Genomic DNA, 15,778 nt, shown 5'->3' with positions numbered 1-15,778 from the left:
GATGCGTCGCAGCACATCTTTTTTCAGGTCTCTCCAGAGATGTTCGATCGGTTTTAAGTCCGGGCTCTGACTGGGCCACTCAAGGACTTTCATTGACTTGTCCCAAAACCACTCCTGCGTTGTCTTAGCTTTGTGCATAGGGTCGTTGTCCTGTTGGAAGGTGAACCTTCGCCCCAGTCTGAGGTACTGAGCGCTCCGGAGCAGGTTTTCATCAATGATCTCTGTACTTTTCTCCATTCATCTTTCCCTCGATCCCCACACCATGATGCTGCCACCACCATGTTTCACCGTAGGGATGGTGTCAGGTTTCCTACAGACGTGACGCTTGGCATTCAGTCCAAAGAGTTCAATCTTGGTTTCATTAGACTAGAGAATCTTCAGAATCAGAATCAGAGTCCTTTAGGGGCCTTTTGGCAAACTCCAAGCGGGCTGTCATGTGCCTTTTTCTGAGGAGTGGCTTCCGTCTGGTCACTCTACAATAAAGGCCTGATTGGTGGAGTGCTGCAGAGATGGTTGTCCTTCTGGAAGGTTCTCCCATCTCCACAAAAGAAATTTGGCACTCTGTCAGAGTGACAATTCCGTCGATCTCATGGCTTGGTTTTTGCTCTGACATGCACTGTCAAATTTGGGACCTTATATAGACAGGTGTGCCATTCCAAATCATGTCCAATCAATTGAATTTACCACATGTGGACTCCAATGAATTTTTAGAAACATTTCAAGGATGATCAATGGAAACAGGATGCACCTGAGTTCAATTTCGAGTCTCACAGCAAAGGGTCTTATGTAAAATAAGGTCTTTCATTTTTTTTAAATGCATTTTCAAAAAAATATCTAAAAACCTGTTTTTGCTTTGTCATTAAAGGGGTACTGTGTGTAGATTGATGAGGGATTTAAAAAAAAATACATTTAAACAAATCAAATATATATTTTATATTTGAGATTCTTCAAAGTAGCCACCCTTTGCCTTGATGACAGCTTTGCACACTCTTGGCATTTCTCAACCAACTTCATGAGGTAGTCACCTGGAATTAATTCACAGGTGTGCCTTGTTAAAAAGTTAATTTGTGGAATTTCTTTCCTTCTTAATGCGTTTCAGACAATCAGTTGTGTTGTGACAAGGTAGGGGTGGTATACAGAAGATAGCTCTATTTGGTAAAATACCCGGTTAATATTATGGCAAGAACACCTCAAATAAGCAAAGAGAAACGACAGTCCATTATTACTTTAAGACATGAAGGTCAGTAAATGCGGATCATTTCAAGAACTTTTAAAGTTTCTTCAAGTGCAGTCGCAAAAACAATCAAGCGCTATGATGAAACTGGCTCTCATGAGGACCGCCACAGGAAAGGAAAACCCAGAGTTACCTCTGCTGCAGAGAATAAGTTCATTAGAGTTACCAGCCTCTGAAATTGCAGCCCAAATCAATGCTTCAGAGTTCAAGTAACACACATCTCAACATCAACTGTTCAGAGGAGACTACGCGAATCAGGCCTTAATGGTCGAATTGCTGCAAATAAACCACTACTAAAGGACACCAATCAGAAGAAGAGACTTGCTTGGGCCAAGAAACACGAGCAATGGACATTAGAGTGGTGGAAATCTGTCCTTTGGTCTGATGAGTCCAAATTTGAGGTTTTTGGTTCCAACTGCCATGGCTTTATGAGAAGCAGAGTAGGTGAACGGATGATCTCCGCATGTTTGGTTCCCACCGTGAAGCATGGAGGAGGTGGTGTGATGGTGCTTTGCTGGTGACACTGTCATGATTTATTTAGAATTCAAGGCACACTGAACCAGCATGGCTACCACAGCATTCTGCAGCGATTCGCCATCCCATCTCGTTTGCACTTAGTGGGACTATCATTTGTTTTTCAACAGGACAATGACCCAACACACCTCCAGGCTGTGTAAGGGCTATTTGACCAAGAAGGAGAGTGATGGAGTACTGCATCAGATGACCTGGCCTCCACAATCACCCGACCCTCAACCCAATTGAGATGGTTTGGGATGAGTTGGACTGCAGAGGAAAAGCAGCCAACAAGTGCTCAGCATGTGGGAACTCCTTCAAGACTGTTGGAAAAGCATTCCTCATGAAGCTGGTTGAGAGAATGCCAAGAGTGTGCAAATCTATCATCAAGGCAAAGGGTGGCTACTTTAAAGAATCTAAAATCTAAAATATGTTTTGATTTGTTTTACACTTTTTTCTTTACTACATGATTCCATACGTTATATCATAGTTTTGATGTCTTCACTATTATTCTACAATGTTGAAAATAGTAAAAATAAAGAAAAACCCTTGAATGAGTAGGTGTGTCCACACCTTTGAATATATACACACACACACACACACACACACACACACACACACACACACCCCCCCGATTGGGTGAGAACCCAAACTTTCTGAGGTACAGTAGAGCACATTATCCTGCACACACACACAGTACACATATATACACACACATTATTTCATAGATGTGTCACTTCTTTTTGGCTATCATTCAATGGACCTTGTGTGTGTGAATTGTAAACGCCTGTACCTCGTGTGTTCATACATCCTGCTCACCCTCTCGAATACTCAAGGACATCTCATCCATCTCTGCCATTATACAATCTCTGCCATTATCTCTTCTCCCTCCCTCCCTCCCTTCCTACGTCTCCTTCTTTCCCTCTCCTTGCCCTCTACTCTCTTTACAATCCATGGGCGTGGGTGTACTACTCTTGAGGAAGTCAGACCTCAGCAGGCGGTAGAAGAGCACTATATTCATGGCGGTCATAATGGCTAGCCCTACACTCCCAGCTGTGTAGCTGAACAGGGGGATGTTGTCCCGGTTCAGGACCAGCCAGCGGGTCATCCAGGCCAGGGTGTTGATCCGGAACACAACATAGGTACCTGGAATAATATGTTGTTCGTTATTATCAGCACTAAGAACAGAGATCCTATTAAATGACACAGAACAGAGATCCTATTAAATGACACAGAACAGAGATCCTATTAAATGACACAGAACAGAGATCCTATTAAATGACACAGAACAGAGATCCTATTAAATGACACATGTATTTCTATATGTAATTCTATGGGGCTAACATTTGTATAATCTACTTACTACAGTGCTTTATGACAGTTGAAAGGTCATGTAACCAAACCACTTAATGGCAACACCTCATGATGTGAAGTTATAGTTAATAAATGTCTAGCACAAGCTAGCTGTTCATAAAAAATATCCTTTCATCATTGAAACCTTATGAACGTGACAGTACCTAGGTTGACCATGCTGTTGATGCGGTAGAGGTCGCCCTCTGCTAGGTTGGCCATGCGTAAGATCTGCCGCAGGTGGAGGAACACAGAGTTTATCTCAACCAGGAGGGCCACCACAGCAAAGCCCACGTAGCGACCGGTCAGGACGGTGATGCCGAAACAGCTGATCACCTAGGAGGACGAGAGAGAGCGAGAGGGAGAATGAGAGAAAGTTAGACACCGAGTGGCAGTGATTTAGTCAAATTCCTAAACCTAGAGTTTGACTTAAGTCCTAAGTCCCTAGCTTTCGAGCCCAGGTCTGAGTCAACTCACGAGTCCTAACATAACAAACAAACAACCTACTCATCTACCCAGAAGTCACATGGTTAACCATCATCTCATGAGGTAGTGGTGGGATGACTGGGATCTCATGACTTCGGTCATGTCCACCATATTAACCACGGTGCAAAACGCACCACATCCCATGAGATGTGGTGGGATGACTGGGAACTCATGACTTAGGTCATGTCCACCATATTAGCCACGGTGCAAAATGCACCACATCCTGTGACCATCTGACTCAAAGCACTACAGACTTTTTATGTATTTATCATAAACATTGTATTATTTCCAAGAAAATATCATGCAGTTAGATTATCATAACAAGCCTTTGTTTGTTTTTCCTTTATTTGCTTGTCACATACATGCCTTTGAATGTCAAACACTGACTACTCTTTATTTAATTACATTGAGGAAGGTCATCATGCTTATCAAACATCTGCAAGGTCATGGTTATGAAATGAAAGTCTGAGGTTACAGCATATCAGGTAGTCTTTGGTAACAGGGTGATGTAGTAGCGTACTAGAACCAATAGGTGGCACCCAATGCCAGTTTACAATAGAGCCACTATAGAACGTGTACATACTGCTCTGTTATACAATAACTTCAGGGAAATCTTTTGAATAATCTTTCATTAGACTGCAGCTGCCTTTACAAAGTCTGTATTGTGTTGTGTGTCAGAGTTAGATCAGTAAATCTCACATCCATTTTAGTTACTGTAGCAGACTGGAGGGCAGATTTATGTTTTCCCAAAAATATCCCATTGAGAACAGCAATGCCCTAGTAGTCCAATGACCTGACCCTGTCCACACTGTTACTAACCCGAACCTTTCTCCACACTCCTGTCACTACTCTCAATTCAAACCACTGAATTACTCAGTCTGTCTCCCAAATGGCACCCTATTCCCAATATAGTGCACTGTGTGTGCGCACAAAAGTAGCAAACTACATAGGGAATAGGGTGCCATTTGAAAGGCAGCTTTAATTCTGGGAGGCTGTAGACCATGTTACCTAGCAGTTACTGGCACACTGATGTAGCGATGTAAAGCACAAAGTCTCTTGTTAGGACACTCAAACATCCTCAATGGCTCAGTTGTGCGACTGAGCTTAACAATTAGGCAGGACCCAATGGAAGGGCTTTCAGTGTGTGTATGTATGTGGTGTGTGTGTGTGTGGCCCCAGGGGTGAGGCTGGAGTCAACAGACGAGGTGCCGTCCCTAAACTGACAAATGGTCATGGGATAAACAGCAGCACACACACTGAGGTCTAGTCTAAAGGTCAGCACACACACTGGCTAGTGGCTACCCCCTAAAGAGGAATAAAAAGACAGAAAGCGACGCTTAAATGTAGCAACTCAGGTCCAAGCATGTCTGAATAATAAAACCTTTTTAGCCAGACTACCAGTAGGCCAGCACTGACATGAGACACAGCATTATGTCCTATGTCCTGCTGCAGGCTGTGTGTATGTGTGTGTATATATAGAGGACCTAATCCCATGCTGCTCTTAGCCAATAAGGTGTGTGTGACTCTTTCCCCAGGGAGAGAGAAGTCCCAGGTAAACACCCCGGTCTCTCATACATACACACTCACACTAAACTTCAACCTGTCTTATCGTTCCTCCAGGTCACACATCTTCTCTGGGACACTCAAAACAGGAACTGTCAAATAAAAGCCTTATAAAATGCTCTGATAAGAGACCTCATGGCCAGGATTCTGTTTACATGATCATCTATCACCTTGTAGCTCTCTCTGTGACGTCTTGTATGAGTGCTGTATGGTCTCTCAACGTTGATCCTTGGCACTCACTGTGTAGGCTGGTTCTCACTTCAGCTGAACATCAAGACAGACACGTACTAACTATGTATTAAGAATAACTGCTTGGTTAATTGGAACAAACATTTTTGAATCACCTATTTCAGAAATACTGTTTGATATTCAGACTCCATTTTGGTTACTTATCTGTGATACTTCAAATAGTAGAATTTGACCATGGATTATTGGTTGAAATAAAAAGCCTGCATACATAACGATTCCTGATGACCCTGGGACAATAGACTTAGCAGACTCATTGGAGATCCTACTATGTGTGTTTATGTCTGCTTGTATGGCCATGGCTTCCTTTATGATGTTTGAGGAGTGTCATTAGTGAGAGGTATCTTCAGTAGAGACACTGATTGTAGTTTCCTCCCTGTCCTTGGGAAGGGAGGGGGTAATCAGAGCCATGTATATAATGACTGACTGTAATCATTGATAGAAGTGGGTGAGGAGGCACTCGCTTAATAACCCCTTACACAAGCTCTACACTACAAAACCTTTATTCCCTACTATGACCCAGCGAAGCAGTCAGGCCATAATCAGGAGATGGTAGCCTCAAATCGCCACTGAGAGAGACAGGGGGACATCACTTGGCTCAAGCTCAGGCACATGGCTCTTTTTGTGGGGTATGATTAGGACCAGAGACCATAGACTAGGTCCTGGCTGGGTCCTGTCAGTTAACCAAATTAAATCAAACCATAAAAAGGGGATGAACCCCAAAACCGTGCCCGACAGTGAGCCCTGGCTGGGGTTGAAGCTACTGTAATCCTCTCTCCCCTGTATCAGACAGACAGATAAGACAGTCCTGGACCATTAGAATGATTCAGCATTAGCAGGCTATCCCCTGCTAAGCCAGGGTCAGTCTGGGCGGCTAGCTGCTGGTAGCCTATTAACAGTGCCACAGACAGAGACACATAGTGGAGGGCCAGGGGGATGAGACTGCTGGCAGGAGACCCAGTCTGTGACAGCATGGATGGGAAAGTGGGCATGGTGAGGTTAGCCTTGCTCTTACACTATGTGCTGCTGTGTCATGTTCAGTAGGGTACAATGTAGCAAAACGTTTTGAAATAGAAAGCAAAAATCAGCTGTAGAACCCTAGTTTCAAAGTATTTTCTCTCGTTTTGTGTATATTGAACTGGTTGGGGGTAAAGGAGAAAGGGTAAAAACAGCTTGTGTTTGCGTGTGTTTCCTTAACCACAGTGAAGAATGGCAGATAAGGGAAAGATAGATCAAAGATGGCCAATATTGTTAAGGAAGACCCAATGTGGCACACAGCACTGGCAGAGCGACAATGGCGGAGGATATAAACAAAAGTGGCCTAGATACTCAATTTCTAGGAATAACAGATAATTGACTTGGGTGTTGATGAGCATTTAGATGCAACTTCATCCTACTAAGATTTGTAGAGTCATGGCCAAGATGGCAGAAAAAGATAAGGCAGCAGAAAAACCAAAATGTCAGCCAGGTGGGAATGGAACAGAGTCAGTCCATCTGTAGAGCATTGACCTCTCTCTGAGCCCCGAGAGGTTAACGCACCTCAAACCAAACCTGTTTCCCTGGTTACAGATGATGGCATGAAACCTCAGGACAAAAAAAGGCCTCCAGAGTGAATCTTGGTAGCCTGAGCAGCCTGTTCTGTAGGTGACGAAATGAAGACAGTACACACACACCGCCTACCACCTAGAAGGTAGAGACAGAACAGGGATCGAGAGACTGATAAACAGCTTCTATCTCCAAGCCATCAGATTGTTAATCAGTCATCACTAGACAGCCTCCACCCAGAGCCCTGCCCTGAACTTTAGACAATGTTACTAGCCGGCTATGACCCGGTTACTCAACCCTGCACCTTAGAGACTGCTGGCCTATGTACAGTTGAAGTCGGAAGTTTACATACATTTAGGTTGGAGTCATTAAAACTCGTTTTTCAATCACTCCACAAATTTCTTGTTAGCAAACTATAATTTTGGCAAGTCGGTTAGGACATCTACTTTGTGCATGACACAAGTCATTTTTCCAACAATTGTTTACAGACAGATTATTTCACTTATAATTCACTGTATCACAATTCCAGTGGGTCAGAAGTTTACATACATGAGGTTCACTGTACCTTTAAATAGCTTGGACAATTCCAGAAAATTATAGCATGGCTTTAGAAGCTTCTGATAGGCTAATATACATAATTTGAGTCAATTGGAGGTGTACCTGTGGATGTATTTCAAGGCCTAACTTCAAACTCAGTGCCTCTTTGCTTGACATAATGGGAAAATCAAAAGAAATCAGCCAAGACCTCAGAAAAAAAATTGTAGACCTCCACAAGTCTGGTTCATCCTTGGGAGCAATTTCCAAACGCCTGAAGATACCACGTTCATCTGTTGAAACAATAGTATGCAAGCATAAACACCATGGGACCACACAGCAGTCTTACTGCTCAGGAAGGAGACGCGTTCTGTCTCCTAGAGATGAACGTACTTTGGTGCGAAAAATGCAAATCAATCCTAGAACAACAGCAAAGGACCTGGTGAAGATGCTGGAGGAAAGAGGTACAAAAGTATCTATATCCACAGTAAAACTAGTCCTATATCGATATAATCTGCAAGGCCGCTCGGCACGGAAGGAGCCACTGCTCCAAAACCACCCCAAAAAAGCCAGACTACGGTTTGCAGCTGCACATGGGGACAAAGATCGTACTTTTTGGAGAAATTTCCTCTGGTCTGATGAAACAAAAATTGAACTGTTTGGCCATAATGACCATCGTTATGTTTGGAAGAAAAAGGGGGAGGCTTGCAAGCCGAAGAACACCATCTGAACCGTAAAGCACAAAGGTAGCAGCATCATGTTATGGGGGTGCTTTGCTGCAGGAGGGACTGGTGTGCTTCACAAAATAGATGGCATCATGAGGTTGGAAAATTATGTGAATATATTGAAGCAACATCTCAAGACATCAGTCAGGAAGATAAAGCTTGGTCGCAAATGGGTCTTCCAAATGGACAATGACCCCAAGCATACTTCCAAAGGTGTGGGAAAGTGGCTTAAGGACAAAGTCAAGGTATTGGAGTGGCCATCACAAAGCCCTGACCTCAATCCTATAGAAAACCTGTGGGCAGAACTGAAAAAGCGTGTGCGAGCAAGGAGGCCTACAAACCTGACTCAGTTACACCAGCTCTGTCAGGAGTGTCGTGTCTTTGGGCATCATTAACTTGAAGACATGTTTATCAAATAACTCTCTGTAATTATCATTACGCGATTAACTGATTAATCGTGTAACTGTAATTAACTAGGAGGTCGGGGCACCAAGGAAAATATTCAGATTACACAGTTATAATTTTCCTAATATAACTGTCAGATATTATAACATTATATATTATAAGATCTGATCTAGTATCTTCTTGTTTTAATAATGTGTTATTACCTCGCGTCCAGTCTCATTCCAAACGTCGTAAATTGTTGTTATTTGCACGAACCCAGTCTTCACTAAGTCATCCATACATCAATTGTCTTAAAATCATTTATTTACTAAACTAAGTAATTCACAGAAAGCATACAAAACAGTAGGTATCGTTACAAAGCAATGGTAGCGGAATGTGCCCTAGTGGGCTAAACCGGCATGGCGGCTTGTTAAACAAAAGAGTAGTGGGGGGTCAGCTGAGAAGACCCTACAGAGTTGATAAATATTAACAATTGATATGCTAATCCTTTGCACGTGAACGCTCACTCATTCGGAAACAATTGCAATCAATATATATATTTACGCTCAGTGTGTCGTCGTGATCTTTGTTGGAAGGTTCGTCCTGTTGGAGAGTTCCCTCTCTCTCTCTCTCTCTCTCTCTTTCTTGGTTAGGATGGATATTTCAAAGCGACATTCATTAATGTCGTTATAGAATGGATGTTTCGTCGGTCTTCGCGTTCAATGATACCGAATTTCTAGCTGCAGACTAGTAATTAATATCAAAGACTTGTTATTATTCTGTCGGTATTGATAGTCTAAAAGTTTAACCACGTGGTATGGTTAAAGTTCAGTAGAGGGATGCATGGTCAAACCTATTGGCCAACTCGTAATGGAGTGGAGGCCTGGTCTGAAGAAAGTAATTCTGGGTGGGGCTTATATACTGAACGTAGAAAAGGCTGTCACATGACACCTTGTCCTGTCTGTGTCCCTGGGGGCGTGCCGATGACTTAGTTAAGCTTTGAACAGACATACAATTCTCTCACATTAACATAAATACATAGCATCTCAACATATTCCAAATAGCTTGATCCTTATTCATACATTTTATACAACCATTAGATGTAAGTCTCATCGCTGAGGCTAGTATATAAACCTTAGTATGGTAATATGGCCATATTGTCTCTAATGAGTTTCACAGAATTGTACCATACGGACCAGTTCGTAGCTGGATTCTTCACCGATCTTTTATACCTTCTCCAGAACATAAATGTCGTTCGGTTCTCCAATCCTGTGAGGTGGAAGAATCCTTTGTTCTCTATACGAAACCCACTCTGTCTCAAAACTGTGGCCTGTTAGGCAGGACATTCCCTTTGGAATTTACGACCGCCTTCACACAGCCTTGTGTCAGAAGTATAGAGTTTGGGGGATGGTGCATAGAAAACCCAGAGGGCAACGTCATGACAGGAGGAATGGGCCAAAATTCACCCAACTTATTGTGGGAAGCTTGTGAAAACAAGCTTGTTTCCACAAGCTTGTTTTCACAAGCTTCCCACAATAAGTTGGGTGAATTTTGGCCCATTCCTCCTGACAGAGCTGGTATAACTGAGTCGGGTTTGTAGGCCTCCTTGCTTGCACACGCTGCCCGAAACGTTTTGACCCAAGTGAAACAATTTAAAGGCAATGCTACCAAATACTAATTGCGTGTATGTAAACTTCTGACCCACTGGGAATGTGATGAAAGAAATAAACGCTGAAATAAATCATTCTCTCGACTATTATTCTGACATTTCACATTCTTAAAATAAAGAGGTGATCCTAACTGACCTAAAAAAGGGAATTTTTACTAGGATTAAATGTCAGGAATTGTGAAAAACTAACTTTAAATGTATTTGGCTAAGGTGTACGTAAACTTCCGACTTCAACTGTACATAGAGTCATTGAACACTGGTCACTTTAATAATGTTAACATTGCGATTTACCCACTTTATATGTATATAATGTATTCTAGTCATGGCTCATCCTACATAACTACTGCTATACATACAGTACCAGTCAAAAGTTGACACACCAACTAATTCAAGGGTTTTTCTTTCTTTCTTTTTATTTTCTACATTGTAGAATAATAGTGAAGACATCAAAACTATGAAATCATACATATGGAATCATGTAGTAACCAAAAAAAGTGTTAAACAAATCAAAATATATTTTATATTTGAGATTCTTCAAAGTAGCCACCCTTTGCCTTGATGACAGCTTTGTACACTCTTGGCATTCTTTCAACCAGCTTCATGAGGTAGTCACCTGGAATGCATTTAAATTAACAGGTGTGCCTTGTTAAAAGTTAATTTGTGGAATTTCTTTCCTTCTTAATGCATTTCAGACAATCAGTTGTGTTGTGACAAGGTACGGTGGGGATACAGTAGTTAGCACTATTTGGTCAAATACCAAGTCCATATTTTGGCAAGAACAGCTCAAATAAGCAAAGAGAAACGATAGGCTATCATTACTTTAAGACATCAAGGTCAGTCAATCCAGAACATTTCAAGAACTTTTCAAGTTTCTTCAAGTGCAGTCACAAAAACCATCAAGCGCTATGATGAAACTGGCTCTCATGAGGTCCACCACAGGATAGGAAGACCCAGAGTTACCTCTGCTATAGAGGATAAGTTCATTAGAGTTACCAACCTCATAAATTGCAGCCCAAATCAATGCTTCAGAGTTCAAGTAACAGACAAATCAACATCAACCTACTTTTGATTTGTTTAACACTTCTTTGGTAACTATATGATATGATTCCATATGTGTTATTTCATAGTTTAATGTCTTTACTATTATTCTACAATGTAGAAAATAGTAAAAATATACAAAACCCCTTTTAATTTAATTTTATTTCACCTTTATTTAACCAGGTAGGCCAGTTGAGAACAAGTTCTCATTTACAACTGTGACCTGGCCAAGATAAAGCAAAGTAGTGCGACACAAACAACAGAGTTACACATGGAATAAACAAACATTCAGTCAATAACACAATAGAAAAAGTATATACAATACACCAGTATTTCTACTTCCACATCATCATCTGCACATCTATCACTCCAGTGCTTAATTTGTTAAATTGTAATTACTTCGCTACTATGGCCTATTTATTGCCTTACCTCCGCACGCCATTTGCACACACTGTATATAGACTTTTTCTATTGTGTTATTGACTGTATGTTTGTTTATTAAATGTGTAACTCTGTGTTGTTGTTTGTGTCGCACTGCTTTGCTTTATCTTGGCCAGGTCGCAGTTGTAAATGAGAACTTGTTCTCAACTGGCCTACCTGGTTAAATAAAGGTGAAATTAAAAATAAATAAAAAATATACAGTGAGAGAAAAAGTATTTGATCCCCTGCTTATTTTATACGTTTGCTCACTGACAAAGAAATTATCAGTCTATAATTTTAATGGTAGGTTTATTTGAACAGTGAGAGACAGAATAACAACAAAAAATCCAGAAAAACGAATGTCAAAAATGTTATAAATTGATTTGCATTTTAATGAGGGAAATAAGTATTTGACCCCTCTGCAAAACATGACTTAGTACTTGGTGGCAAAACCCTTGTTGGCAATCACAGAGGTCAGACGTTTCTTGTAGTTGGCCACCAGGTTTGCACACATCTCAGGAGGGATTTTGTCACACTCCTCATTTGCAGATCTTCTCCAAGTCATTATGGTTTCGAGGCTGACGTTTGGCAACTCAAACCTTAAGCTCCCTCCACAGATTTTCTATGGGATTAAGGTCTGGAGACTGGCTAGGCCACTCCAGGACCTTAACGTGCTTCTTCTTGAGCCACTCCTTTGTTGCCTTGGCCGTGTGTTTTGGGTCATTGTCATGCTGGAATACCCATTCACGACCCATTTTCAATGCCCTGGCTGAGGGAAGGAGGTTCTCACCCAAGATTTGACGGTACATGGCGCCGTCCATCGTCCCTTTGATGTGGTGAAGTTGTCCTGTCCCCTTAGCAGAAAAACACCCCCAAAGCATAATGTTTCCATGTCCATGTTTGACGGTGGGGATGGTGTTCTTGGGGTCATAGGCAGCATTCCTCCTCCTCCAAACACGGCGAGTTGAGTTGATGCCAAAGAGCTCCATTTTGGTCTCATCTGACCACAACACTTTCACCCAGTTGTCCTCTGAATCATTCAGATGTTCATTGGCAAACTTCAGGCGGGTGTGTATATGTGCTTTCTTGAGCAGGGGGACCTTGCGGGCGCTGCAGGATTTCAGTCCTTCACGGCGTAGTGTGTTACCAATTGTTTTCTTGGTGACTATGGTCCCAGCTGCCTTGAGATCATTGACAAGATCCTCCCGTGTTGTTCTGGGCTGATTCCTCACCGTTCTCATGATCATTGCAACTCCACGAGGTGAGATCTTGCATGGAGCCCCAGGCCGAGGGAGATTGACAGTTCTTTTGTGTTTCTTCCATTTGCGAATAATCACACCAACTGTTGTCACCTTCTCACCAAGCTGCTTGGCGATGGTCTTGTAGCCCATTCCAGCCTTGTGTAGGTCTACAATCTTGTCCCTGACATCCTTGGAGAGCTCTTTGGTCTTGGCCATGGTGGAGAGTTTGGACTCTGATTGATTGATTGCTTCTGTGGACAGGCGTCTTTTATACAGGTAACAAGCTGAGATTAGGAGCACTCCCTTTAATAGTGTGCTCCTAATCTCAGCTCGTTACCTGCATAAAAGACACCTGGGAGCCAGAAATCTTTCTGATTGAGAGGGGGTCAAATACTTATTTCCCTCATTAAAATGCAAATCAATTTATAACATTTTTGACATGCGTTTTTCTGGATATTTTTGTTGTTATTCTGTCTCTCACTGTTGAAATAAACCTACCATTAAAATTATAGACTGATCATTTCTTTGTCAGTGGGCAAACGTACAAAATCAGCAGGGGATCAAATACTTTTTTCCCTCACTGTATATATACAGTGTGTGCAAATGTAAGGAGGTAAGGCAATAAACAGGCCATAGTAGGGAAGTAATTACAATTTAGCAAGTTAACACTGGAGTGATAGAGGTTTAAATTGTTTAACTTGGATCAAACATTTCGGGTAGCCTTCCACAAGCTTCCCACAATAAGTTGGGTGAATTTTGGCCCATTCCTCCTGACTGAGCTGGTATAACTGAGTCAGGTTTGTAGGCCTCCTTGCTCGCACACGCTTTTTCAGTTCTGCCCACAAGTTTTCTATAGGATTGAGGTCAGGGCTTTGTGATGGCCACTCCAATACCTTGACTTTGTTGTCCTTAAGCCACTTTGCCACAACTTTGGAAGTATGCTTGGGGTCATTGTCCATTTGGAAGACCCATTTGCGACCAAGCTTTAACTTCCTGACTGTCTTGAGATGTTGCTTCAATATATCCACATAATTTTCCATCCTCATGATGCCATCTATTTTGTGAAGTGCACCAGTCCCTCCTGCAGCAAAGCACCCCCACAACATGATGCTACCACCCCTGTGCTTCACGGTTGGGATGGTGTCTTTGGCTTGCAAGCCTCCCCCTTTTCCCTCCAAACATAACGATGGTCATTATGGCCAAACAGTTATATTTTTTGTTTCATCAGACCAGAGGCCATTTCTCTAAAAAGTACAATCTTTGTCCCCATGTGCAGTTGCAAACCGTAGTCTGGCTTTTTTATGGTGGTTTTGGAGCAGTGGCTTCTTCCTTGCCGAGCGGCCTTTCAGGTTATGTCGATATAGGAATCGTTTTACTTTGGATATAGATACTTTTGTACCCGTTTCCTCCAGCATCTTCACAAGGTCCTTTGCTGCTGTTCTGGGATTGATTTGTACTTTTCGCACCAAGTGAATTATAAAAGGGAAATAATCTGTCTGTAAACAATTGTTGGAAAAATGACTTGTGTCATGTACACAGTAGATGTCTTAACCGACTTGCCAAAACTATAGTTTGTTAACAAGAAATTTGTGGAGTGGTTGAAAAACACATTTTAATGACTCCAACCTAAGTGTATGTAAACGTCCGACTTCAACTGTGTTACACTAGCGTGCCTGGGGGTTAACTTCCTTAAGGGGATGTCAGGCAGGTTAGGAACCTGATGAGGAAGGCTGGCTGGAAAAGGTAAACAGTCAGATTCTGATATGTCTTCATTTCCTGTTCTTTCTTTTTTTTGTTTTACTTTTGGATTATGTGTGTGTTGTTATTGTATTGCTAGATATTGCTGCATTGTTGGAGAGATAACATCTTCAAAACTGTGCAGGCGACCATTACATTTTGATTTAATTTGACAAATACCCCCCCACGCCAAATTTTTGTGTCTCATCTTAGTGCATGGTCAAAGGTGAAGGTAAACAGGATTTGTGATGGCCAGTCCTCAATGCAGCGCAGTATGTGTAATGTAAACATGGGGCCAGGGACCAGGCACATTCCTCACAGGGCCTAAATATAACAGGAAGGCATAAACACCACTCAGACCCTGACTCCCTGTATCACGCACATGTACACACACTTCACACACTCAAGCATGCCAAACACAAGATGGGGTGTTAGGTGTTTGATGCTTTTGTGTACAAAGCTAATGATTAGTCTACTGATAAGAGTGTGGGTTGCCTAGTATAGTGGCCTCTAGCTGTGAAGAACATAGCAACAGCAGGAGTTCTGTGTCATCTCGACTAGTCATGATTCTAAGAATCAAAATGGTAACAGGCTTTTACTGTAAAGTTGGGTTGCACACCCAGTCTGGTAGGCACACACACACAGCCCCGTAAACAACACTGCATTCAACACTCATTACAACACTCACCAGCCCGCACCAAAAAAACAGGCCTGTTCTCCCTATCGGCTGGTCCCAGAGTGCAGTTTACTGACTAATAACACCACGCTCCATAGCGACCATCACACTCAAACAGAGTTACTCTGATAGCAACGGGTCAATACTGGACTGGAGTAGACAGATGGAGCTTTTCCATTTTTTCCAGTGGGGGATATTGGAAGGGAAGGGGAAATGGGCTAGGGAAGTCTATGGTAAGGAACTAAATGGGAAAGCCTATGGAAACCATCCTGTCTTGTATAAAGCAGGGTGTGGTTCAGGAGAAGAAGTTTTATGTACAGTATGTACGTGTAGCAAGGGGTCAAAGTCTACACGTAAAAAAAGTGTATGAACCATCATGTTCACACAAACCCCCCACCCCCACAGACTTACCCCCCA

General features: G+C 42.2%; 1 protein-coding gene across 1 annotated transcript in view; it reads right to left on the bottom strand.

Moving 5' to 3' along the window:
- Nucleotides 1-2,487: 2,487 nt before the first annotated feature.
- Nucleotides 2,488-15,778, bottom strand: part of LOC115163353 (TLC domain-containing protein 2-like) — a 33,451-nt gene continuing 20,160 nt past the window's right edge. The window contains exons 4-5 of the mRNA XM_029715150.1: nucleotides 3,265-3,433; nucleotides 2,488-2,893 (exon numbers count right to left, since the gene is read on the bottom strand). Coding sequence (XP_029571010.1) covers nucleotides 2,652-2,893; nucleotides 3,265-3,433 — 411 coding nt within the window. The 3' untranslated portion in view covers nucleotides 2,488-2,651. The remainder of the gene's footprint in view (nucleotides 2,894-3,264; nucleotides 3,434-15,778) is intronic.

The sequence above is a fragment of the Salmo trutta genome, chromosome 26 (genome assembly GCF_901001165.1).
Source record: "Salmo trutta chromosome 26, fSalTru1.1, whole genome shotgun sequence".
Classification (NCBI taxonomy): domain Eukaryota; kingdom Metazoa; phylum Chordata; class Actinopteri; order Salmoniformes; family Salmonidae; genus Salmo; species Salmo trutta.
The sequence above is the reverse complement of the archived record's forward strand: the minus strand, read 5'-3'. Positions and strand labels throughout refer to the sequence as shown.